At 39.7% G+C, this 27,023-nt stretch overlaps 2 protein-coding genes across 2 annotated transcripts; one reads left to right on the top strand and one right to left on the bottom strand.

The window, feature by feature from the left end:
- Positions 1–16,441, top strand: amdhd2 (amidohydrolase domain containing 2). The gene is made up of 11 exons (XM_057861319.1): positions 1–128; positions 4,825–4,916; positions 6,041–6,177; positions 6,251–6,390; positions 7,721–7,775; positions 7,847–8,151; positions 8,302–8,446; positions 12,063–12,170; positions 12,252–12,320; positions 12,384–12,485; positions 15,755–16,441. The coding sequence occupies exons 2-11, from the start codon at positions 4,834–4,836 to the stop codon at positions 15,847–15,849; spliced, it is 1,239 nt and encodes a 412-aa protein (XP_057717302.1). The 5' UTR covers positions 1–128; positions 4,825–4,833; the 3' UTR covers positions 15,850–16,441.
- LOC130931996 (ceramide synthase-like) lies at positions 8,771–26,879 on the bottom strand. The gene is made up of 7 exons (XM_057861327.1): positions 26,748–26,879; positions 24,762–24,848; positions 18,388–18,595; positions 18,220–18,315; positions 16,574–16,683; positions 15,906–16,104; positions 8,771–15,815 (listed from the first exon to the last, which is right to left on the bottom strand). Exons 1-6 carry the CDS (start codon positions 26,864–26,866, stop codon positions 15,945–15,947), a joined length of 780 nt encoding a protein of 259 aa, XP_057717310.1. The 5' UTR covers positions 26,867–26,879; the 3' UTR covers positions 8,771–15,815; positions 15,906–15,944.
- Positions 26,880–27,023: the final 144 nt, after the last annotated feature.

A 27,023-nucleotide genomic window follows, 5' to 3' on the forward strand; every position in this document is an offset into this window, starting at 1 on the left:
CCTCACGTGACTTTCTAAGCACTATCGAATGCAGCACTCGGACAGAATTTATTTCTTTTACATTTGGATTGATTTGCTCATTTTAGCTGGTTTGGAGACGCCGAGGACAAAGTGCGGAAGTCACTCGGGTAAGGCGTAAAATTCAAAAAAAAAGTTGAGCCATTTTCCTCGCATTTGTCACACAATTTGGACTAGAGTTGACTTAAGAGCACTAAAACGCCGACCGAACTCACAGCAGAGAGCAAAGTCTTATTTTAATTATTTATTTTTAGGTGTCATCACTTTCATTTTTCCTTCCAACAACACTTATTATCATATCCAAAATCAAAACAGTAAAAGTACTAACAAGAGAAGATGTGTCATTTAGGCAGAGGTGGGTAGAGTAGCGTTACTTCAAAATAATATTACTCAAGTAAGAGTAAAAGTATTCATCCAAAAAATGTACTCAGGTACAAGTAAAAAAAAAAAGTATCCAGTGAAAAGAATACTCAAGTAATGAGTAACATTGAGTAACTGCTTTCTTTTTTTTTTTTTTTTTTTTTTTTTAAGCAATGGTGTTTTTTTCTCTCAGCACAAACTTATCTATATGAACTGTTGTTGTTATAATGTTACTGTACAATAACCCATTACATAACCTCATTGATTCAAAGAAATGAACAAAAAAATACATTAAGAGGGGAAAAAAACAGTAATGGAGCATTATTTGTCCAAAGAGCATGAGTGCCCTGCCTTCCAGTGGAGAAAATAATTGCTAGTTTGAATAGTGAATGAATACTGTAGTTCCTTCATAGTTACTATTATGAAATTAAAAGGATCATAAATCCGGTTTTCCGTGGTCAATCGGTGCCAAATAAAAACTGGGAAAGAGTTTTAAATCTGCGCTTTCGATTCATGTTGAGGGCAGCGCTCTATGTCAAATACTTCATTTGTTATGGTGCATTACAGACACGTGATTGAACAGGCTTGCGTGATCATAGAACGGCAAGCTTGCGTCTGATTGATGTAATTGAGTCATGTAATTATTATTGCGACGTCTCATTGGTTAAATTAGTAGCGCTACTCTTGGCAATAGCACCGCTAGCAAAAAAATAATAATAATAAATCTAATATGTAGAATAATGAGGAAAAATGTAACGACTCTTGTGTAGCCAAAGTAGCGGAGTAAGAGTAGCGGTTTTTCTTCACAAATCTACTCAAGTAAAAAGTAAGGCTTAGAAAAACTACTCCTAGAAGTGCATTTTTCTCAAAAAGTTACTCAAGTAAATGTAACTGAGTACATGTAACGCGTTACTACCCACTTCTGCATTCAGGTTGCAAAAAGTTGAAAAGTACACAATCAATATGAATAGAACATAAATAGAGGTATGACAAAATATTGAAATGGTGATGGATTGTGATACTTTGCAATCCCAAAACATTTCGATATGCTCATGCCAAGAATTGAGATATCGTTTTAAAAAGGTGTCAATGTTTAAAATAAAATTAAAAAAGGAACCAACAAGTTGCTACCACAATCTTCCACCACATTGGTGTCTCAGTTAACTCTATGGCTGCCATTGACTGCACACGACACCCAATCTATTCAGACTGGGAAGCGCGAATTAACATTCATTCATTGGAAACCAGAGCAATTACAGTCACTCTTTCTGATTTTCGGGGCATTTACAGGTGATTTACTGTTCATTTTAGGGCATTTTCAGGTCACTCCCTTTTGAGTTTGAGTCACTGTCTATTCATTCCCTCTTTATTTTGGGTTACAGAACAGGAAGTGACCTATAAAATGCCCCCAAATCAACAGGATTTTACCCTCAAATGCCCCAAAAATCAGCAGGAAGTGACTGATCAACAAGTCAATCAATGGCCCAAAATTACCTTGTTGCCTGGCATTGGTGCCACTGATGGCCATATAAGTGGGAGGGGACTGTTTGAATCGGGAGGGGTTCATTCACTGTTACCCTCCCAGTTCAAATAGATTGGAGGTCTACTAGTGATTATTGAAATTTACAGCTGTTTTTCTGTATATTAGTTGTTTTATAGAATGATTCCCTGATCAATGGATCGATAATCGTTGTATCGGCATATCGTGAGATCATGGTAATTGTGAGCTCTGTATTGCAAATCGTATCTTATTGAAGGAATCTAACCTTTTAGCCAGACTGCCAGAATCACGCCAGCCGAACCGCACTAGCCCAATTCCAACAACCCGGGGCAGCTGTAAGCCAACAACCCGGCCAAAAGGCCAAATTCCACGTGATCACCTTAGTCTTAAACACTTGTACTGACTCCATTTTAAAAGCTGGAAAAAGGCTTCGAAACACAAGTTGACAATTTATTAATATTATTATTATTTAGTCAACAGCAGTCCTACAGCACAGAGGGACCCAGGTGAGGATTCGGGGTCACCATATCATAAATCAACAAAAGCTTCCCCCAAAAAATGACAACGAATAGTCAAACATTCAGTTTTCTAAAGGCTCTGGTGAGGCGGCTGTGGTCCGGAAGAATGGTGTGTTTGGGCGATGTTTAGGATTATTGTTTGTTTCTGGACTGGACAGGAGAATTCGGACGGTACTGTTGTCAGGGCAACGAAAGTTAAGGATTTTGCGATCCTCAGCACCACGAGTGTTGAGTTTTCACTTCCCGGTCGCGGGTTCCTCCGTATCAGATGTTCCTTGTGGCAAGACAAGATGCCCCGCCATTTGTTCCAGATTGTCCGGAAGAATTGATTGCGGGATTTGGTGGTGCGGACGTGGGCTTGTAGATGTCTTGCCTATCACCTGGTTGTCAGCGTCAACCTTGCTCATTCAGCTTTATGACGCACGTGTTGGGCTTCCGGGGTCAGAAGGTGTCCTGTATCTTTTCTGTCCTTATCTGACCATTGTCTTGGCGCTGCCAGTTCTAATTATTCCAAGTCAAACTTTTCATATTATCAAATATACAGTGGTACCTCTACATACAAAGTTAATTCGTTCCAGGGCCTTGTTTGTAAGTCGAAATGGTCATATGTCGAGCAGGATTTTCCCATAAGAATACATTATAATTCAGTTAATTCGTTCCACAGCCCGAAAACCTACACTAAATCCTTAATAAATACTGCTGTTACTATTGCAAATAGCAATTACAAAGAGAAAACGAAAACATTATGAATACAAATTGGAATAATATATAATGATAGTGATAATAGTAATAATTAGGGTTGTTCCGATCATGTTTTTTTGCTCCTGATCCGATCGTTTTAGTTTGAGTATCTGACGATCCCAATATATCCCGATCCGATTGCTTTTTTTTTTTCTCCCGATTCAATTCCAATCATTCCGGATAATTTTTCCCGATCATATACATTTTGGCAATGCATTAAGAAAAAAATGAATAAAACTCGGACGAATATATACATTCAACATACACTACATAAGTACTGTATTTGTTTATTATGACAATAAATCCTCAAGATGGCATTAACATTATTAACATTCTTTCTGTGAGAGGGATCCACGGATAGAAAGACTTGTGACTTTGTATATTGTGACTAAATATTGCCCAAATAAGGCTCCAAAGGCTGCCGAAATTCGCTCTGCTCATTTTACGCTGCCTCTTAGCTCTCTATATAGGTAAAACGGCGGCATTACAGATTGAGCGCGACAATGTGTGAGTGGGTCGTTCAGTGCATGCATTAATTGCGTTAAATATTTTAACGTGATACTTTTTTTTTTTAATTAATTACCGCCGTTATCGGGATAAATTTGATAACCCTACCTTAAGCCTAAACTAAAGACTCTGGATGAGTGTAACATATTATGTCTGTAGCGTTAAATACAATTAGAAAACGATTTAATTAAAAAATATATATTCAGTACTGTGCAAAAGTTTTAGGCAGGACACCTGCCTAAAACTTTTGCACAGTACTGTATATTTTTATAATATTACGTATATACAGGATATACTGTACGTATATATTTTCCCCAAGTGGAAGCTTCCATGATCCTAATAAATTTAATAATTAAAAATATATATATAGAGTACTGTGCAAAAGTTTTAGGCAAGTGTCCTGCCTAAAACTTTTGCACAGTACTGTATATTAAAAAAAGGCATGGCCGATATTTTTTTACCGATTCCGATACTTTGAAAATGATGTGATCGGACTTTTACCGTCCTATTGTAGCGGGCTGTTGGCGTGTTTTTTTACACAAGGTCTGAAATAGATTAAAAACCTGACGAAGCTGGCGATCTCTTCGGCGATGGTTGTCACCTTTACTTATAAAAACTGACAAACGGAGGTCGGAGGAGTATTGTCAAACAGTTCTCGGACGCGCACCCCATGTTTATATTTTTCCATTGGTAAGCCTCACCTTTGTTCTTTTTTCACCACCTGCTTTAACATTCTTGGGACCCACGTTGATTAATCTCACAAGAAAATCCGCCGCGTGTGCGTCTTGCGGGAAAACAATGAAATTGCGACGCTGTCATAAATGGTCGTATTTCGAGCATTTCGTCAAATGTAGAAACAAATGGCGAGTCAAATTTCGGATGTCAAAAAAATCGTGTGTCGAAGCGATCGTATGTCGAGGTACCACTGTATTCTGCTCGTTTTTCTTAAACTATGATATAAATGCTATTTATTTTATATTGGGTGGGTTAGTGTACTTCAAACAGTAAATACGAGAAAAGATACAATTCCCTTCAATATCATGAGGTACCAAGAGGTTCTCACCCCTAAACAGAATGACGTTTCAGTCGCTGCCAGCCCGTCCCAATCAAAATGGATTGGACGTCCATCGCCGTCAATGGCAGCTAATGAGTTAATTCTTCTTTGACTTTTCTCCTCAGGCATCCGAGATGCCGTCCAACAAAACTGTGTCCGAGGCGCCCATCATTCAGCTGATCAACTGCAGAATCCTCAGAGACCACCGAATACAGAGGTCACGATTAATCAATTACTAATCGATTATTAGATTCATCAATAGCTATTTTTCATAGTCTGTTCATCATTTTGAGACATTCTTGACCATAAACTTTTAAAAGTCCTCTTTGAAGGTCACAAAAGTAAAGATTCTGTTTGGGGCTGCAGCTATCGATTATTTGGGTAATCAATTGATCTATCAATTAGTTAGTTTGAATAATTGAGCAATCTGATTAAGAGCATTTAGTGCGTTGCAGAATAAATTTTAGGAGATGTAAAATAATTAGACAAGTGTTTATCCAATTATATTTATATTGGCTTGCTAAGATTGCACTTTCAAAAGAGCAGTTAATGTGAATATAAAATACAATTCCTGACTGTTTCTTCAAACTATGCAGAATTGCACTTTCATTTCACAAGAACAATGAATGCATTGGAAAATAAATTAAAATACCTGAGACCTCAAACAGTATTTTTTTAAAAAATTTCGAAGTACAACAAAAGAACAATTGGCTGACTTGCAAAGCAATACTCCGCTTGCTTGAATGCTATAAAATGCTATAAAAATTTTTTTTTTTTTTTTACAATGCTCTTAACAAATTGTTCAAACACATATTCCCACAAAAAAACTGCTAAATATACTTTTTATGTTGGGCTTAACAGGGAGCAGCTGGATTCAACCATGTTAGACGAGTTATGGCATATTCACTGTTGCCACTAGATGGCAGTGTCCACCCAAATCAATAAAACTAAATGCAACACTTTCAAAACATTTCATTACAACGTCAATAATTAAACGAATCGTCAAAGCAGCAAAATTTGAATTGAATCTTTTTGTCTAATCAAATTACTCGAGTGAATCGATTAGTCATTGCAGCACTAATTCTATTATTCATCTGTTTTATTACATATTAAAATATATTCAATATTAAACTGTATAATTATTAATAATACAATTATAGAACAGTATATGTTCTTTTTTTCATGTACTTATTTATGTATTTAGTTGTGTTTTTATTTAAAATGAAAAAAATATTTAAATGTTACATTTATTAATACAAAAGTAAATAACTTGATTCAAATAAGGGTAAAATGGATTGGACGTCTATCACCGTCAATGGTCGCGTGCTTGCATCTGCGCAGGGAGGACCTGTGGGTTCGCGAAGGAAAAATCCTAGACCCCGAGAAGCTCTTCTTTGATGAGCGAGCGTACGCCGACGAGCGGGTGGACTGCAGCGGCGCCATTTTGGCACCCGGCTTTATTGACGTGCAGATCAACGGTGACGTCCGCCGGTCGTTGCCGTTTATCCGCTAGGGCGATACTGACGCCGCCTCGCTGTCCTGTCCCCGCAGGAGGTTTTGGAGTCGACTTCTCTCAACCATCCGAGGACGTCGGCGCCGGTGTTTTGTTGGTGGCGCGGAAGCTTCTGGAGCACGGCGTCACGTCCTTCTGCCCCACGCTGGTCACGTCACCACCGCACGTCTACCATAAGGTCAGAAGCACTGGGCACATGGTGACACCCGTCGAAATGGCATTGCCATTACTATGGCATTGGGTTGTTGTTGTAATTTACGGACTATAATTCGCTACTTTTTTCCCCACTTTGAACACAGCGATCAATAGTCCAGCGCAGTTTATTTATCCATTATTACGGGCTCGCGAGCTGCATGTCTTTTGGTGTAAATATCCCATAATGAAGCTGTGGCTCATACATGAGAACAAGTACATTTTTCTTGTAAAATTGGGTGTGTGCGATTGATTGTCAGCTGAGCGTTATAGTCCAAAAACAACAATAATGGACAATTATTTTTATTTAGTTTTTTTTTTTTTTGAGCCTATTGATAGTAAACATGTCCTTTTTTAAATTTTTAAGTTATTTTTAAGTGTCTTGCTACTATAATGTTTTATTTGTGTTTTTATTTCTATTTCTTAAGTGTGTCTTGCTGATGTTTTCATGTGATTTAAAGCACTTTTGAGTTCCTTGTGTTGAATAGTGCTATACAAATGAATTTGCGTTGGCCTTAAATTTAAAATACTAACATTTTAATTAAAGGGGGGGGGGCATTCGTTTTTATTTATATAATTTTTAATTTCTATTTGAATAAATTTTTACTCTTTTTATTCAAAATATTTTTGTTAAAGAAACAGGAAAATTAGTTTTATTTTTTTGTTTTATATTTTTCATTCATTTTCATTTTCATTATCTTTATTTTTGCTAATTTTAATTAAAATACATAAAGAAATAAATCACATTTAAGAATTTTTCAAATTAAAATCATAAGACATGAATTTTTCCATTTTAAAAAAAATAAATAAATAATGAATCCCAAGAAATATACAATTTTGTTATTGTCTCTTAAAGCAAAGAAAAAAAAGTTTATATTAATCATTCGGGTGTGGCGTGGCTCAGCGGTAGAGTACTGGTAGTTGTCCCCAAACTCAGAGGTTGTGGATTCGATTCTTCGCCCTGATGAACTTGTCTAAGTATCCTTGAGCAAGAGTGTAAAAATGTAAAGCTCCATAAGAGAATATTTACTTTTTTTTTTTTTTTTTTAACTTTTTTTTTTTTGTAGTCCTTGATAAAATCGGGCTGATTATCTAAGCAAAAATAAGATCAAAATAAGAAGTTTTAAAAAAGTAAACAACTGATAATAAGATATTTACTTTTTTTTTTTTTTTTTCACTTTTTTGTAGTTTATAATCTTAGCAATGAATCAAATTGTTTTATCTGCAAGCCTCTGCTTTTGCTTTGAATAAAGAAACAGTTCCACAATATTCATAGTCCACAATAATATAACAGTTCACCCTCTTCTGTCGCTCAGGTTCTTCCTCAGATCAAAGTCCAGCACGGCGGTCCCCACGGTGCAGGCATCCTGGGTGAGCTTCCATTTTATTTAGGCGGGAACAGGAAATGCCACATGTTCCACCGCGCTTTATTTGTCCGTCAGGCGTCCACCTAGAAGGCCCCTTCATCAGTGCCGAGAAGAAGGGCGCCCACCCCGAGCGCTTCCTGCGCAGATTTTCAGCCGAGGGCGCAGCGTCCGACCTGATGGAGGTCTACGGCGGCCTGGGTGGCGTCGCCGTGGTGACGCTGGCACCCGAGCTGGAGGGCAGCCAGGCAGCCGTAGCCGAGCTGTGCCGCAGGGGCGTCACCGTCTCGCTCGGGCATTCAGTGGCCAACCTGTCACAAGCCGAGGATGCCGTATGCCACGGCGCGTCCTTCATCACGCACCTCTTCAATGCTATGCTGCCGGTACTAAATCACACAGACTAATACATTTCCATGGGGTTGACTTACTATACTTCTAAACTGTGATGTATTGATGTATGTATTGTATTGTAAAAACTACCATTTTTAATTCCAACAGCTGTTTTTGACTCATTGTGTTCCCTGTCATGGCAGTTCCACCACCGAGACCCGGGCATCGTGGGCCTGTTGACAAGCGAGCACATCCCGCCGGGAAGGACCGTGTACTACGGCATGATCGCCGACGGCATCCACACCAACCCGGCCGCCCTGCGCATTGCCCACCGCGCTCACCCCGCAGGTCAGCCTCCCTTTGCTATAAACATGATATTTAACTTCACGCCCAGGTAACAGACTGTCTTGCGGTAGCCCTTCCCAGTTAAAGGGATTGGCATATATTGCCGTCAATGGCAGCCAAAAAGTTCCAAGTTTCAAGAGATTTTTAAAGCAAAACAAAAAATAAATGAAATTCCTAGACAAAATACACACATGCCTCCCTTTTTAATGTCTTTATTTTTTTTCCGATAAAAATATATTTTTATTTTTAAATTTAATCTTCGATTTTTTTTTTTTTTACTCATGACTTTTTTTTTTTTTTTTTTTTTTTTTTTTTTTTTGAGTTTTTTTATTCGATTTTATGTTTTACTATTTTTTTTTTTCTCAAAAATGGATCCTTCAATTAATTAAATTATTTTATCTCAAATTATATTATAGTTTTTTATTGTCCATTTCAAAATATGTGCGGGCAACACTAATACTGCCATTGGATGTCAAATGGGGGCCATGAAACATTGCCCCGTGGGCCACAATTGACCTCTGGGCTGCAAGTTTAAGACTATTGTCCTTTATGAATGTAATAAACATTTTTAAGAAATCAGAATTCGTGCATGAAAAGGTTAAAGGGTATGACAACACCTGGGGAAATGCTAATATTCCATCATTTATCCATCAACGCATGCCTTTTGAATTCATATCATGCCACTTCGTGTAATTACACACATCGCAACACCAAGAAAATGATAGAAATTAGGTCGATTGTCAAGCTAAAAGGACCCGCCTCCGAGATGCCGGAAATCTAGCATATTGTGTGCGTGACGTCACTATAGGGAAACAACCAGCTCAGTGCTTAGTACTGAATGGTAGCGATGATGGCGGACAATTTTGTTTCTATTTGCAGCGACGAATCCGACGTAACGAACATTCTTCTAATGGTGACGAGGAGAGTTATGAACCTTTCTTTGGTGTTTTGGGTTATCAGTTTGAGCCCAAACGAAAGCCAATGCAGTTTAATGAAAGGATCATTGAGGGGAGCAATCACACTGATGAAACACCGGCGGCAACAAAATCACCGAATGGTTTGTTTTGCATTTCTTTTTGTGAAGCTGATATACCGTGATCGCAAAATAAAGTAACGTATAGAATAATTATCATTTAATATGCTATCATCGGTTTCGCTCTGCCAACCGACACAAATATGAATGGGATTAGAGGATTTGTTCTATATATTTTACGAGTGATAATTTATACATGTGTCCAGTCCTATATCCAATGCGTGATATGTTTTTTATTATAAAAGAGTACTCACTCTGGCCATTTCCCTCCTTTGCTTTGCCTGGGGTGGTGAGGTGGTCTCATCAGAGCCAGTCATCGTCCTCTCTCACCGGGCACTGCATCTGCTTTCAGCAGCAATTTCTTATCAAACCCTGATTTCATTTGCCCATAGTTCGTATAGCTTTCAGGTATAAAATGCGCACCATACAAAACCGTGCCGGAGGCTGGGTCTGCAAAATCAGCCCTCTTAGCACTGACGAACTTTACTCATTGTCTGCGTAGTCCAGCTCTTTTTCTCGCGTTCGGGAACTCTTGGGTACTACATTGCGACAAATGGCTATTTGTACACCACATAGCATGACAGGTTTGAACCATTTTAGCGATTTTTTTGATAAAACACGAACGCAACTCTCTCGTCGATAAACAACGATGGCACCTGCCTCGACCTTTTGTTTCCTTGTTATGACGTCTCCGCCCCATTCAGCTGTTTCCGGAACACTTTCGGAAATGTTCGTCATTTTCGATCTATTTTCGATAATTGCTCATTAATGTGATTGATTTTTTTGTTAACTTTATCAATATTTGTTATCTTGGCACATAACGGTTCTATTGATGTCTCACATCCCCTTTGCGTTTTCATACCCTTTAAAAAATGAAAAATTCCCATCAAAATAAATTTTTTTATAAATGTGTACATAGAATAATAATTTTACAAAGATTACCATAAAAATATTAAAATTAAGTTTTTTAAATTATCAGTCACTTGCCCTGTAAAGGCTTAAAGAGCATACGACAGGAGAAAAAAAGTCTTAAATAGCATTATTATGTGAATTACAATCATATTTTGAGACGATTCGACTATATACAACAAATTAGCAACGCGCAGATGACGAGAAATTAGTCTTTTAATCTGCCGGTTAGCCACGCCTACCATTATAGGGCTCAAGCGTCCCCAACAGGTGGATGACGTCAGCGGGAGACTGGGCTCATCGGTTTTACTATACAGCCCATTGAGGGGGAATTATTCAGAACGAGGAAAACGCGACGAAGAGAGCCGCAAAATGTCATTGTTTCAGTCTCTCTACTCCAATACTTTTACAGGATATTATTTTTATCCAAGTATTTTTCCCCAATAGCTAAATAAATGGCTTGAAAAGGACCAGTCAGCCCGTCGAGGGGGAACTATTCACAATGAGGAAAACGCGACGAAGAGATCTGCAAAATGTCATTGTTTCTGTCTCTTTACTTCAATATTTTTACAGGATATTCTTTTTATCCAAGTATTTTCCCCAACTGCAAAATAAATGGCATGGTCATGACAAATAATAGTCTTATGCTAAATGGAATATGAAATAATAAAAATGCACTTATTCAGGACGACATGGCAACATTACTCCATAATGGTCAAAACTGTCAACTTCACCTTTATTGTCGCACCTCCCGAACGATATTTTATGACACCTGAATCGGACATAAGTCATTTCCCTTCCCCGGCTTCGGAGAATGTAAACAAACCAAGAGGCATGACAGCTAGCCGACATGCTAGCCCGAACCGAGTGATCTTTCAAAGTCTTCGAAGCGGAAAATCACACATAACTAACCCGGATTATTTGACATGACGACTGGGTTGTCGATTGTCTTCGCGGTTCTGCAAACCGCCCGGCGGACAGCAATTTACAGCTCGTTCCCCGGAGAAGGGCGGCTGCAGTTGTTGTGCAGCTAATGTGCATGAGGAGAGCTTTTTACATGTCTATCAATGATCAAACGTAAGTAGTCCTTTATTTAAAGAAAGTTTGTAGTGTTTACTTTGTAATCGCTGTATTCGTATTTGACATAATACAAAACAAGATGTTTACTCACTTCCTCGTAAGTCCAATGGTCCCACAGTAGTAGGGCTTGTTTTGGCCAATATCCATGGTGAATGTGAATCTTTTGAAACTCCAAAAAGGCGCTCATGCCTCTCCCTCATACAGCAAGATTTTTCTGCAGCCGTTTGAATGGCGTGATGCGAAAAATAAGCGTATTATTCCGAAAAATCAACTGAATCCTTAGTCCCATACACAACAGTAGGCTGTATAGTGAAGAGGAGTCCTTCTTCCGTACACGTCACAGCGCCCTCCTCCTCAATGCAAGACCGAAGCCGGAAGTCACTCATTTTCATGGCGCGGGATTCAAAAAACTAAATAAATATAGCGATCGCTTCCACACACATCCAGAGCATAAAATACCGCGTGTATTATGAAATAAACATGCTTTTTCGTGTCACATGCACTTTAACTCATTGGCTGCCATAGACACTGATAAACATCCAGTCCATTTGAATTGGGAGGGAAGAAAATGATTGATGTGTCGCCGGCGGTCTTTAGGTTTAGTACTGGTGACAGACGCCATTGCGGCCATGGGCCTTCCCCCGGGACGACACACACTTGGCCAACAAGAAGTTGAGATCTGCGGCCTGCAAGTTTTTGTAGCAGGTAAGAACTCACATTTTTCAATCTTGGATGAACACATCTCGCCTGATGTGTGGCTATGATCATCTTCACTCTCCACGGAAGGCACACAGACGCTAAGCGGCAGCATCGCCAGCATGGACATGTGCGTCCGGCACTTCAGACACGCCACGGGTGAGTTGGCACCTACCGGGGATGCGGTGAGGATAGAAGGTGATGAATTTTCCTTTTGTGTAGCCTGCAGCATAGAAGCAGCTCTGGAAGCGGCGTCGCTGCACCCCGCGCAACTACTGGGAATCAGCCAGCGCAAAGGAACGCTTGACTTTGGAGCGGACGCAGGTCCATTTGGAATCCTTTGCTTTGCCAATAGGGCTTACAAGTAGAGTTGTCTGATACTGACTTTTTAACCGATATCCTGATACTGTCTAACTCCAAACTCCGTTACCGATATCAAAACAATTCTCATATATGCAGTTGTGGACTTGAAGAAGTTCAGAATTTTTGACAATAGGCTTAATTTTCGAGTTAGCGGTGGGTTTAATTAGTTCAAGTCGGTCTCAACAAATTCCATGCTGTTTGTTAGTTGTTTGCTAGATGCAGGGCTTCTGAGTAGCTAAGCTAAAGCGAGTCAAAAGTGCTTCCTAGCATGCCAATAAAAAAATGATATTACCAGATCTAACTGTCCAAACAAAACCATGTCGGGGTCTAAGAGTAAACAATATAGTCCATCAGGGTGATTTATTTATGGTGGATGGGAAGTCCCTTTCGTGACCACTAAAAAAATTTTTTTTAAAACAATGTGACGTCACTCCGCCCTACTTGCCTAGACAGCCTGTTCCCTGCAGAGCTGCTGGATTACAAATGTTGCTGTTCAAACTACAATTATTGACATGCAAGGTTAAGTTCCAATAACTTCATCCTGAAAACAAAGCCAACACTATTGATTGCATGGGTCATCAGTGATTCTCAATTGTGCATATGTTGTTTTTTATTGGCTTGCTAGCAAGCACCATTGACTCGCGCTAGCTTAGCCACTCCGGAGCCCTGCAACTAACTAACAAACTGCACGGAATTTGTTGAAACCAACTCTCCTGACTAATTAAATCCCCGCTAACTCGAAAATTTAGCCTAATGTCAAAAATTCTGAACTTAGCCTTTAACATATTATGGTTGATTCATGAGTTTTCTAATTCATTATTTTTCTATCATTTAATTTTTGCACCACGAATGCAAATTATCTGCTCACATAACAAATCACAAGCATCTTAGTTTAGCAGACATCTGAATTGTCAATAAGCATAACTGCTGTGCTAAGCTGTGACCAGCCGTTGTACAGAGGCAAATGGCTTCTACATTCACATTGAAAGCAACATTCATATTGCCGATGTCGATATTATCCGATATCATCTCCACTCTACTTACAAGTTTTAAAACAGTGACTGGTAGATGAACCAAATCTGCTTAAATGCACTGTTTTCACATTGACCCTAATGTCACGTCAACATATTTCCACTTACTTCGCACACACAAAGGTAAAACATCAACTTTCCTACTGTTCAAAAGTACTGTACTCAAGCCACAGCAAATGCACATGTATAGATCTACGTATTGCATTATACATATATTGTATGTTTGATGCGGCTTAGTTTAGAACCAGGAAGTTGCCAATTCAAAACGAGCTTGCCTGCCTCTTCGGCGCTCCCCATATTAGTGGGCGTTACCGTGACCAATTTTAAAACCTACTGTTTGTAGAAAGAATTCACTTTTGAATTGTGATTGCAATCCAATAAACTACAGCGGAGCAAATAAGTATTTAGTCAACCACCAATTGTGCAAGTTCTCCTACTTGAAAAGATAAGAGAGGCCTGTAATTGTCAACATGGGTCAACCTCAACCATGAGAGACAGAATGTGGGAAAAAAACAAAATCACATTGTTTGATTTTTAAAGAATTTATTTCCAAATTACAGTGGAATATAAGTATCTGGTCACCTGCAAATAAGCAAGATATCTGGCTGTCAAAGAGGTCTAACTTCTTCTAACGAGGTCTAACGAGGCTCCACTCGTTACCTGTATTAGTGGCACCTATTTTAACTCATTATCGGTATAAAAGACACCTGTCCACAATCTCAGTCAGTCACACTCCAAACTCCACTATGGCCAAGACCAAAGAGCTGTCGAAGGACACCAGAGACAAAATTGTAGACCTGCACCAGGCTTGGAAGACTGAATCTGCAATAGGTAAAACGCTTGGTGTAAAGAAATCAACTGTGGGAGCAATAATTAGAAAATGGAAGACATACAAGACCACTGATAATCTCACTCGATCTGGAGCTCCATGCAAGACCTTACCCCGTGGCGTCAAAATGATAACAAGGACGGTGAGCAAAAATCCCAGAACCACACGCGGGGACCTTGTGAATGACCTACAGAGTGCTGGTACCACAGTATCATAGGCTACTATCAGTAACACAATGCGCCGCCAGGGACTCAAATTCTGCACTGCCATACGTGTCCCCCTTCTGAAGCCAGTACACATCCAGGCCTGTCTGCGGTTCGCTAGAGAGCATTTGGATGATCCAGAAGAGGACTGGGAGAATGTGTTATGGTAGGATGAAACCAAAATAGAACTTTTTGGTAGAAACACAGGTTCTCGTGTTTGAAGGAGAAAGACTACTGAATTGCATCCAAAGAACACCATACCCACTGTGAAGCATGGGGGTGGAAACATCATGCTTTGGGGCTGTTTTTCTGCAAAGGGACCAGGACGACTGATCTGTTTAAAGGAAAGAATGAATGGGGCCATTTATCGAGAGATTTTGAGTGAAAATCTCCTTTCATCAGCAAGGGCACTGAAGATGAGACGTGGCTGGGTCTTTCAGCATGATAATGATCCCAAACACACAGCCAGGGCAACAAAGGAGTGGCTTCGTAAGAAGCATTTCAAGGTCCTGGAGTGTCCTGGCCAGTCTCCAGATCTAAACACCATAGAAAATCTGTGGAGGGAGTTGAAATGGTAAATGGTGTTATACTTGTATAGCGCTTTTCCACCTTAAGGCACTCAAAGCGCTTTACACTACATCGTCATCTACCTACTGGTGACGCAGCACCAGGAGCAAAGTCCGTGTTGCCCAACGACAGCCCCAAAACATCACTGCTCCAGAGGAGATCTACATGGAAGAATGGGCCAAAATACCAGCAACAGTGTGTGAAAAGCTTGTGAAGAATTACAGGAAATGTCTGGCCTCTGTTATTGCCAACAAAGGGTACATAACAAAGTATTGAGATGAACTTTTGGTATTGACAAAATACTTTGGGTTTTTTTCCCCCACATTCTGTCTCTCATGGGTGAGGTTTACCCATGGTGACAATTACAGGCCTCTCTAATATTTTCAAGTGGGAGAACTTGCACAATTAGTGGTTGACTGAATATTTATTTGCCCCACTGTATTTGAGATGATTCGTCACCTCGAGGCAAAAATAATCAGCGATTCATTTGTTGTTCACCTAACATTAGCTCACGGGTGTCTAGACTTTGGATCGCTGCTCTGTCAAGAAATCTGGATTACACTTAGCTTTGTCCCTTTTGGTTTTTGTTTTTTTTTACAGACTTCGTGTTGCTGGATGACGATCTAAATGTAAAGGCCACCTTCATCTCCGGTCAGGAAGTCTGGAGGAAAAGCACCAAAGATGAACAACATTGAACGAACATTGACATTTGATTAAGTATCATTTTTCTTCTAATGGATTTTTATCGTACCATGAAAAAAAAGAGTTTTCTTCTCGTGCGGGAAGTGCATTATCCGGATGGTGTCGCGCGACTTCCCGTGAGGCTGCGGCGGGCGTGGCCACACATGAGCGAGAACCAAAAGATCTGGAGGGGCCACAGCACACACGCCCCCACGCTGCATGGCCACGGGGCCCCAAGGACCGCCCGGTAAAAGGGCACCTGCGCGTACCTGCCGAATTATGTACATTATTAGGAGTATGTGTTGTGGTAGTTAGTAAAATTAAACTTTTGACTAAAAACAACCAATGACGGCGATAGACGTCCAATCCATTTGGGCTGAGGGTGGCTGGCAGCGATCGTTCCATGGAATTGGACGTCTATTGCCCTCAATGGCACAGAAAAGTCATCATTCTCCGCCAGCCCTTCCCAGTTCAGCTTTTAATAGCTACCACAGCACATACAACAGCAAAAAATAAGTTAATAATCCCTCCTATAAAATTTTTTTTAGAAAGAATCATTTTGTATTTTATGGAACTACCTTGACACTTTGAAATAAACAGCTTTTGTCTAAATGTGTCTTTTGCTACTATAATTTGAGGTAGCATGAGTAAATTCAGTTGTTAACAAGTGAAGTCACCCCATAAAGAGACTCCTATCCAAATCCCTCCATAATGACCGGCGAGTTTTAAAGACATCACCTGCTGTAGATGAGGTACATAGACGGGAAGAGCACCACGCGGCAGCCGAAGAAGGCCACGAGCGCCGCCACGCCGTTGACTTTGAACACCAGCGTGTCCGTGCGCTTCAACTGAAAACAACCCAAGAATTTTTCATGCAAAAATCATTTCATTGGCAACAAAAAAAACTGACATGCACTGATGAGAGCTGCCACAAATGATTATGATATTCGACGAATCATTTTTGCAACAAGTCGATTCATTGGTTTATATGTAAATCATGGCTTATTTGACTCCGAGATGAACAATTTAGCTGGAAATGTGCATTGACACCAAAAACGATGCCCTGAAGATAGTTGGAAATTGAATATTATAGAACTCTATGGTCCTGTTTTTTGTTTTTAGCATAAGTATAGATATTTGCAAATATTGCAGTTGGATTTTTTTTTCTTCTACAAAACAGCTTTTATCAAGAAGGGCAAAAGTTACAAAATATTCACAAATTTTTTAAAATCATTTAGTCACTGTATAATAAAAATAAATGAAAAATAATTTCGAACAAAGAATGCAGTTTTTCCCCCTTTTTTGTTTTTGCATTATGAATATAAATATTTTGAATAGTAAAAATAACATTTTTCGTTTTCCTTTATTTGATTTTTGAAAATTGGAAAAGTTAGAAAAAATAAATATTTACCATGTTACAGGCTCCAACAAAATTTTGATCAATTAGCTGTAGCTTGCAAATATCTGAATAAAATTACAGAGCTAATAGCCTTTTGTCACTTTTAAAATTTTCAAAAAAATTAGAAAGTAAATTATCGTCATCCGTATTCTCATTTTCAATTAAATAAAAAAAATAGAATTGTTAATTAAAAACAATCTTTTAAAAAAGGGATTTGAACGATTAACTCGCTGAACAATAATCCACTATAAATGTGGCTGTGCACTGTGATCCCTAGTGTTTCGCAGTTGATTGGGACTAGAACCTGACGCGATAAGTGAAAAACCGCGATGTAGCGCCCAATTTTTTTGTGTTCAATATATTTATTCAGATTTATCATTCGAAAAATAAGTATAATAAAAAAGTATATTTTGTAAAAAATATACGGTTTATAAGCCCTTTAAATGTAATAATTATGATGTTTTAAACATGTTACCGTCACACAGAATTTTTTAAACAAGAAAAAAAGTAGACGCCGAATCCATTTTAAAAAAGTTTAAAAATGCTTGTCTTTATTAAATGCTGCATTGAGTGAGTCCACTCCAGCTGTTCACTTAGACACAATGAGTTGCCACAGCAACTGTTTAACAAGTTAAACAATTATTGACGCATGCGGCGCTTTGAAGGTCAAGTCTCTGGAAAGATCAAAGTTTAACCGTCTGTCAATCATCGTTTACTTTAATAACTCCAGTTCACTCTCTGACGAACAAAGAGCAGGGAGGGAGGGAGGCGGGTAGAAAGAGACTACGCAATGGGCTCAGGACAGCTCATCTGTATTTTTTTTATTTTTTAATTGAAAAAAAAATCCGCGATGGACAGAGGGTGTGAAGTTCGAAGCACAAAGTAGCAAGGGAACACTGTATATTAATTTGATAATTGATCTCTCGATTGGTTAATTAATCAAGGCGGCCATGGTACTAACAACAACACAAAAAGACATACTGACCTGTATGAGGACTTTAGCAAGACACACAAACGGCGTGCTGAGCTCGGCAAGAAACAAAAGGCCCTGGAAAAAGTCGCCTTTGCCACGCCTCCACACCTGACGACAAGCACACACACACATCTGATGAAATCAGATGAAGGGGTGTGTCCGAAGTATTCCCACGGTTACCAGTGACGCTGGCGAGCAGAAGACGACGACAAAGACGTGATGGAACACCATCAAAGTCTCTCGCCGCAGGAAGCCCATTGCAGCCGCCCAGGTGGCGTCCCGGTGACCTTTGACCTCGCGCTTATGCCGGTCGCACAGGAACATGGCGTACACGTCGTACAAAAAGTATGGTGTGGCGAACGCAACATACGCTTCCGCCAACCAGTGCCTAACCAACACACAAACTCAATTGACTTTAGACTGATTGCAAAGGCTAGGCTAATTCATTTTAGCCTGCATGCGCAAATGTAAACTTCTTTAGGTGCCATTGTCAGCGCTAGATGTCCAATTCGACCGGGAGGTGTTCTCCCCTCCCAGTCAAAATTAAAATCAATAGTCTATTCCCAGTCAAAATTAAAATCAATAGTCTGTTGTAATGGTATATTTACAGGTCTTAGCAAAAGATCAATCAGGAAGTAGAAGCTAATACAGAATGCTGCTGCTTCTAAGGTCATCTGGAACTGGTCTGCTCTATGTTCCAAAACCAAGAACTAAGCAGGGTGAGGGCGCATTCAGGGACTATGCTGCTCACCTCTGGAACAAGTTACCTGAAGCTCGGACGTGTGCTTAAACCGTTAGCTCCTTTAAATCAGGGCTAAAAACACTACTATTTATTCACAACTGCCCATATACTTCAAATTTCAAGTAGTATGACTTTTGCTTTTTATTAATTTTATAGGGTTTTATTTCTATTTCTTAGACAATTGCACAACTGAGTCTCAAGTACAGTGGGCCAAATAAGTATTTAGTCAACCACTAATTGTGCAAGTTCTCCCACTTGAAAATATTAGAGAGGCCTGTAATTGTCAACATGGGTAAACCTCAACCATGAGAGGAATAATGTGGGGAAAAAAACAAAATCACATTGTTTGATTTTTAAAGAACTTATTTGCAAATCATGGTGAAAAATAGGAATTTGGTCAATACCAAAAGTTGATCTCAGCACTTTGTTATGTACCCTTTGTTGGCAATAACGGAGGCCAAACGTTTTCTGTAACTCTTCACAAGCTTTTCACACACTGTTGCTGATATTTTGGCCCATTCCTCCATGCAGATCTCCTCTAGAGCAGTAATGTTTTGGGGCTGTCGTTGGGCAACACGGACTTTCAACTCCCTCCACAGATTTTATATGGGGTTGAGATCTGGAGACTGGCTAGGCCACTCCAGGACCTTGAAATTCTTCTTACGAAGCCCCTCCTTTGTTGCCCTGGCTGTGTGTTTGGGATCATTGTCATGCTGAAAGACCCAGCCATGTCTCATCTTCAATGCCCTTGCTGATGGAAGGAGCTTTTCACTCAAAATCTCTCGATACATGGCCCCATTCATTCTTTTCTTTACACAGATCAGTCGTCCTGGTCCCTTTGCAGAAAAACAGCCCCAAAGCATGATGTTTCCACCCCCATGCTTCACAGTGGGTATGGTGTTCTTCGGATGCAATTCAGTATTCTTTCTCCTCCAAACACGAGAACCTGTGTTTCTACCAAAAAGTTCTATTTTGGTTTCATCTGACCATAACACATTCACCCAGTCCTCTTCTGGATCATCCAAGTGCTGTCTAGCGAACCGCAGACAGGCCTGGACGTGCACTTTCTTCAGCAGGGGGACACGTCTGGCAGTGCAGGATTTGAGTCCCTGGCGACGCATTGTGTTACTGATAGTAGCCTTTGTTACTGTGGTCCCAGCTCTCTGTAGGTCATTTACTAGGTCCCCCCGTGTGGTTCTGGGATTTATGCTCACCGTTCTTGTTATAATTTTGACGCCACTGGGTGAGATCTTGCATGGAGCCCCAGATCGAGGGAGATTATCAGTGGTCTTGTATGTCTTCCATTTTCAAATAATTGCTCCCACAGTTGATTTCTTTACACCAAGCGTTCTACCTATTGCAGATTCAGTCTTCCCAGCCAGGTGCAGGTCTACAATTTTGTCTCTGGTGTCCTTCGACAGCTCTTTGGTCTTGGCCATAGTGGAGTTTGGAGTGTGACTGACTGAGTTTGTGGACAGGTGTTTTTTATACTGATAATGAGTTAAAACAGGTGCCTTTAATACAGGTAACGAGTGGAGCCTCGATAGACCTCGATAGAAGTTAGACCTCTTTGACAGCAAGAAATCTTGCTTGTTTGTAGGTCACCAAATACTTATTTTCCACTCTAATTTGGAAATAAATTCTTTAAAAATCAAACTGTGATTTTCAGTTTTCCACATTCTGTCTCTCATGGTTGAGGTCTACCCATGTTGACAATTACAGGCCTCTCTAATCTTTTCAAGTAGGACAACTTGAACAATTGGTGGTTGACTAATTTCTTGGTAGTCTTCAGACTTCATAATGCCATGCACACAGTCAAGCAGTCCAGTGCCAGAGGCACAACCTCAAAACATCAGGGAATCTCCGCCATGTTTGACTGTGGGGACCGTGTTTTTTTCTTTGAAGGCCTCGTTTTTTTTCCCTGTAAACTCTATGTTGATGCCTTTTCCCAAAAAGCTCTACTTTTGTCTCATCTGATCAGAGAACATTCTTCCAGAACGTTCTTGGCTTTCTCGAGTAAGTTTTGGCAAACTCCAGCCTGGCTTTTTTACGTCTCTGGGTCAGAAGTGGGATCTTCCTGGGTAAACTACAATGGAGTTCTTTTATTCAGACGCCGACAGATAGTACGGGTTGACACTGTTGTACGCTCGGACTGCAGGAGAGCTTGAGTTTGTCAGGATGTTAGTCGAGGTTCTTTATCCACCATACGCACAGTCATTCATTGAAATCCCTCGTCATTTTTTCTTTTTAGTCTACATCTAGGGAGGTTAGCCACAGTGCCATGGGCTTTACACTTATTGATGACACTGCGCACGGTAGACACAGGAACATTCAGGTATTTGGAGATGGACTTGTAGCCTTGAGACTGCCCATGCTTCCTCACAATTTTGCTTCTCAAGTCCTCAGACAGTTCTTTGGTCTTCTTTCTTTTCTCCATGTTCAATGTGGTACACACAAGGACACAGGACAGAGGTTGAGTCAACTTTAATCCATTTTAACTGACTGCAAGTGTGATGGTGTTATTGCCACCACCTGTTAAGTGCCACAGGTAAGTAAAAGGGGCTGTTAATTACACAAATTAGAGAAGCATCACATGATTTTTCAAAGGTGCTGATACTTTGTCTGACCCGTTTTTGGAGTTTTGTATTAAATGGTAATGATTTAATTTTTTTCCCCCCATGTCTTTTGTGTTTTTTCATTGCAAGCGAAATAAATTAAGATATTACTACCAAAGCATTTGTAATGACAATCATTTTCTGGGAGGAATTGAGCATTATCTGACAGAATTGCAGGAGTGCCAATACTTTTGGCCAGCAGTGTACCTGTGACGGTATTTTGGGTGACAAGCATACGCGGAGATTAAGGGGGGGGGGGGGGCGGCCCGGTGGCCGAAAATGTCATTGCATGTACGGTACTTCACTTTCCTATAGACACTACCCACCTACGTCACAAAACCACGTGCTCGCTGTATGGTTCCGCCCACTTGTCCGTCATTTTGACTCTGTATTAGCATTGTTTTCAATTGATGGCGGAATTTAAAATGCATTTCATGGAAGACCCGGTGCTTTCTGATGCCGCAAACTCACTGGATCTGTTGCATAAAAGGCGTTATGAGGAAAAGCTTCGTTCTATACAGTCGCCAGATCCATATTTGATGCCCAAATCGATGTTTTTCGACCCACTGTCTTCGCCCTGTCTACCTGACATCTGCTACGCAGATATTTACAATTATCTTGTCCACACTAAATCAGCCTATTCTCACGAAAATATGAAAAACTTCAAGAGCTTGGAGGCTTATAAATACTTCGTTGCTGGTTGGGTGAAACAGGTCCTCGTCCACGAAAATTCGGCAGGAATCTATCCTGTGCTTGGAAAGGTGAGTTACGAAATTTTCAATTCAAAATCTTTTGTTATTGCTAGCATCCACTGTCAAGTCTAATGTATTTCATGTCGTTTGTCAATGGAGTTAAGGCTTTTAATGTTTATATGGTTTAGCAATAGCACTCTCACTACATACATACGTATATGTTGTCGGCGATTAGCCTAGCAATGATCTTAATTGTGGTTATTCGTCAGCCCCGTTGACGAGGCCAGTTTCTTTCACTTGGTACCAGCTAAATATTATTCAAAAAATAACGATGGTGGAAGAAAGGGAAGTCACAAACATCTTGAATTTGAAACTATGTCGTACTACGTCGTATGTTGTCGGCGATTAGCCTCGCAATGATGTTAATTGTGGTTATTTGTCAGCCCCGTAGACGAGGCCAGTTTCTTTCACTTGGTACCAGCTAAATATTATTCAAAAAAATAACAATGGTGGAAGAAAGGGAAGTCACAAACATCTTGAATTTGAAACTATGTCGTACTACGTCGTATGTTGTCGGCGATTAGCCTCACAATGATCTTAATTGTGGTTATTTGTCAGCCCAAAACCCTCTAAGTATATCTTAAATGCATCTTACCGGATATAAAATGACTACTACATAGTCTGTGGTGATTTTTTGGTGCCCAGTTTTCACGTCGAATTGCAGCCGTCCATTTCGCTCTCTTTGGATCCCTCGGAATACGGTAAAACTTCAAGTCTCTCCTTCCATCTTCTCTGTTAGTGCAACCAACAGCCACACACGCCTTCACCATTTTGATTATTAATGTTAAGGAGCAGAAAAACACGCCGTAAATAGGATAAATGTACGTAGCCGTAACAGGTTAACACTATGTTTTGACGGACAAGTGGGCGGTACCATTCAGGAGAGCGGAGTTGTGACGTCACGTGGGTAGGGTCTATATATTTAAAATTAAGACTGCCGGTAAAATGTTATCTATAAAAGTTCTAAAGCAATAAAACAAACAACAAAAATGAATGAAATGAGCAAAAAATATATATTTTTATAAGGAGTCAAAGTTATTTTTTTTAACACATCATGTAACTAGCACCTTAGAGACGGCCATTTGCTTTGCTTAGCCAAAACCATCTGAGGGCAGATTCTGGCTGGAATATTCGGTCAAAAAGGATGCAGCGTCTACTTCTCCACTAGGTAAGACAGAAAAACGTGCACGCTCACACACGCACGCACACACACAGCTGGGATGCCAGTGTGTACAAGCATGGTCCAAGCTACTATCCGAGCATATATCTTGTAAGTTAATTTTATTGCTGACACTGCATTTAAGGGTCATCAACATGTTTTGCCCCCCCACCACAAAAGTCAAACTCCGCATATGGTAACATGTTCTTTAAGCTTATCCAGAGAATGCCAAGAGTGTGCAAAAAAGTGGCACAAGTAGCTATGATCCGAGTCACAAATGAGTCCCGAGTCTTACCTCTTGTGGGCAAGTCAAGTTGAGTCATGAGGTTTTGTCGAGTCGAGTCACAAGATTGTAAACACGAGTCCTGTCAAATCAAAAGGTGGTTGAGTCGAGTGAAAGGTTAGTCCAGGCCTTTGGCATTGTTCCACAGCCCATTCACAAAGCTCTGGGGTTTATCTTTGAGGGAAATCTTACTGTCTATGTAAGTCATTTAAAAAAAAAAAAACTGCAGTAGTATGGTCTGCAGGAAATTTGATAAATTTTTGATTGACATGTTGTTCCGTTAGGGCGTGGCGAGAGCGGCCAAGGCGACCAAGCAGATCACTGGCAAGTGGTAACCAATCTATGAACGTTTTTGAAGTCAGCTGATTGAGTCTTGAGTCATTGTTTCACGAGTCAAGTCTTGAGTTATTGCCTCACAAGTTGAGTCAAGTCTTGGACCCTCCCAGCTCAAGCGAGTCAAGTCCAAGTCGAGTTGCGCGTCATCGAATTTGTGAGTCGACTCAAGTCCGAGTCCCTGTGACTCAAGTCTAATTGTCTGCAATTTTCCGTTTTGTTTTAGTTTTAACTTTCTTGATGATTTGATTTTTATGTATCATTTTATTTGTGTTTTTGGATTTTTATGTGATGTAAAGCACTTTGAATTACCTTGTGTTGCATTGTGCTATACAAATAAATTTGCCTTGCCTATTCTATTGGAAAACGCTGGTAGCAACCTGTAGGTTCCTTTATGAAACATGGAAATCTTAGAACGATTTATTGATTCTTGGCGAAAGCATATCGATAACCTATTGTGATACCGAAAAAGTGAGGTTGACAGTTTGACTATGGGCTAGTTTCCTCCTACTAGCATCCTCTTCAAATTACTACAAAAACCTAGTAATGAGATTACGCCAAAGTCACATAACCAATACGTATACGCACGTGGTCTTTGGGAGGCCCTGAAATTCTTGTTTTCGGTCACCTTTCCAACACCTGAACAAGACAGACACCAATACAAGCTCACCTGTCTTCAACGACGTCCCCGCGGCAGGCAGCGGCGATGACACATCCCGCTGCCGACGCCATCACGGCTTGGAAGGACGACACAGCACTGATGATGAAAGGCAGGTGACAAGTTGAAAAGTTGTACTTCTCATTGGTGGCGATAGACGTCCAGTCCATTTGAAATATGTATAATATTCACGGAGTATACATTGTGGTAGTTAGCAAAATTGTCATTTTGATTGAAAAGATCCATTGCAGCGATCAGCATCCAATCCATTTGAACTGGGATGGGCAGATTGGACGTCAAGCGCCGTCAATGGCAAACAAGAGAGGCCAGTTGACTGATGGCACATGTTGCTTGTATCAACGTTTTTTGTGTTTTTTGTTAAAAAAATTTCAATAAATGACAATGGAAATAAAAACCGAATAAATTATTGACACGAATATGAATGAACATAGGTGCCAAAATTAAAATAAAAAATAAAAAAACCTGAACGAATATTGAATCTAGGGCTGTCAAACAATTAAAATTTTTAATCGAGTTAATCACAGCTTAAAAATTAATTAATCGTAATTAATCGCAGTTCAAACCATCTATAAAATATGCCATATTTTTCTGTAAATTATTGTTGGAATGGAAAGACACAAGACGGATATATACATTCAACATACTGTACATAAGTACTGTATTTGTTTATTAATCAACAAGATGGCATTAACATAACTTTCTGTTAAAGCGATCCATGGATAGAAAGACTTGTAGTTCTTAAAAGATAAATGTTAGTACAAGCTATACAAATTTTATATTAAACCCCTTTGAATGTTTTCGTTTTAATAAAGTTTGAAAATTTTTCAATCAAAAAATAAACTAATTGCTTGAGATTGTTGATGTCAATAAATGCACAATGCTCATGGTGCTTAAACCCATAAAATCAGTCACACCCAAGCACCAGCAGAGTGTGACAAAACACCAAAAAACACAAGTAACAAGTGGAAATGACATTGTGCTGTCATTTTAATCTGTTTGAGCGGGGCAAGTGCGTTAAATGCATCAAATATTTTAACGTGATTAGTTTAAAAAACTACCGCCCGTCAAAGCGATAATTTTGACAGCCCTATAATTTGAATCAAATAAAATTGAATAAAAATTGGAAAATATATTTGAATAACTTAAAATAAGCAAAAATTGAATTGCATATTTAAAAATGTTGAAATAAAGCGAAATCAAAATCTGAATATTGAACGGGCAAAAAATGAAATGAATAAATCAAAATGTTGAAATAAATAATACATGAGGAAATAAATAAAAATTGAAATAAATGTTTCTATAAAAACAATTAAAATTGGGAATACAATCAAAATCAGTTCAAATAAATACAAGACGAAATAAAAAATTGAACAAATGTTGACATAAATAAGTGAAATCTAAGTAAACAAATAGAGAAAATGCCAATAAGCCAATAATTTAAATTTAAAAAAAAAAAAAAAAATCGCAATAAATACTGAAATAGTAACAGCGGTAAGGACACATTCAATTATTACTGTTAATTTTGGCACTCCTGGTCCTCCATAGAGTCCCCCCCCCCCCTTGTTTGTCTGCATGTTATTGCACTGCTAATGCCACAACGTGTGTTACATGCATTTCACCAAGTATTATGTTCTCAGATATGTCTCAATTTACGTACTGCATAATTTGGGTACTGCATATGCAACATTTACACTGTACAGTTACATTATAGCATTTTCGCACTGTTACATCAACATCTATTTACAAAATATCACTTGCACTGTAATTTGTCATATACGCAGTTATATCACCGCTTGCTGCTGCTCACTTATTCACTTTACTCCCAATCTGTGTACAATGTAACCTGTTTTCTTCTATTACCCTTACTGTACTTTTTTATGTGGTGCACGTTATGGCAAAGCTTTAAATCTTGTTGTACTCTTTACGAAGAGGCTTACTATTTCTATTCTATGTGTGTCCGTGGATGCGTGTTCTGACCGTGCTGACACGATGTCGGCGTCGGCCCGGTTCCATCCCATCTTGTTCTTCAGAACGTGACTGGACAGCAGGAAAATTCCCGAGAAGAAAAGAGCACCGGCCAGCATCAAGGCCAACATGTCTGCGTGTGCATCAGGTGAGCCCAGCCGGCTTAGTACGGCCACCTGTCATCGCCTCGGGATGGGGGAGGGGTGCAGCAGGGAGGGGATATAGGTCCGCCACTTTTTCATACATTTGCATGACGCGGCTCAAGACATCCGATCCCATTGCTTTCCC

Source organism: Corythoichthys intestinalis, chromosome 16 (genome assembly GCF_030265065.1).
Source record: "Corythoichthys intestinalis isolate RoL2023-P3 chromosome 16, ASM3026506v1, whole genome shotgun sequence".
Taxonomy (NCBI): domain Eukaryota; kingdom Metazoa; phylum Chordata; class Actinopteri; order Syngnathiformes; family Syngnathidae; genus Corythoichthys; species Corythoichthys intestinalis.

Coding starts and splice junctions, on each gene's coding strand:
- LOC130931996 (XM_057861327.1), bottom strand. CDS start 26,866: ATGTTGGCCTTGATGCTGGCCGGTGCTCTTTTCTTCTCGGGAATTTTC. Junction 18,316..18,387: donor TCTGCTCGCCAGCGTCACTG/GTAACCGTGGGA, acceptor GCTTGTCGTCAG/GTGTGGAGGCGTGGCAAAGG. Junction 16,684..18,219: donor TTGCTAAAGTCCTCATACAG/GTCAGTATGTCT, acceptor GGTTGTTTTCAG/TTGAAGCGCACGGACACGCT.
- amdhd2 (XM_057861319.1), top strand. CDS start 4,834: ATGCCGTCCAACAAAACTGTGTCCGAGGCGCCCATCATTCAGCTGATC. Junction 6,178..6,250: donor TATTGACGTGCAGATCAACG/GTGACGTCCGCC, acceptor CTGTCCCCGCAG/GAGGTTTTGGAGTCGACTTC. Junction 8,152..8,301: donor TCTTCAATGCTATGCTGCCG/GTACTAAATCAC, acceptor CTGTCATGGCAG/TTCCACCACCGAGACCCGGG.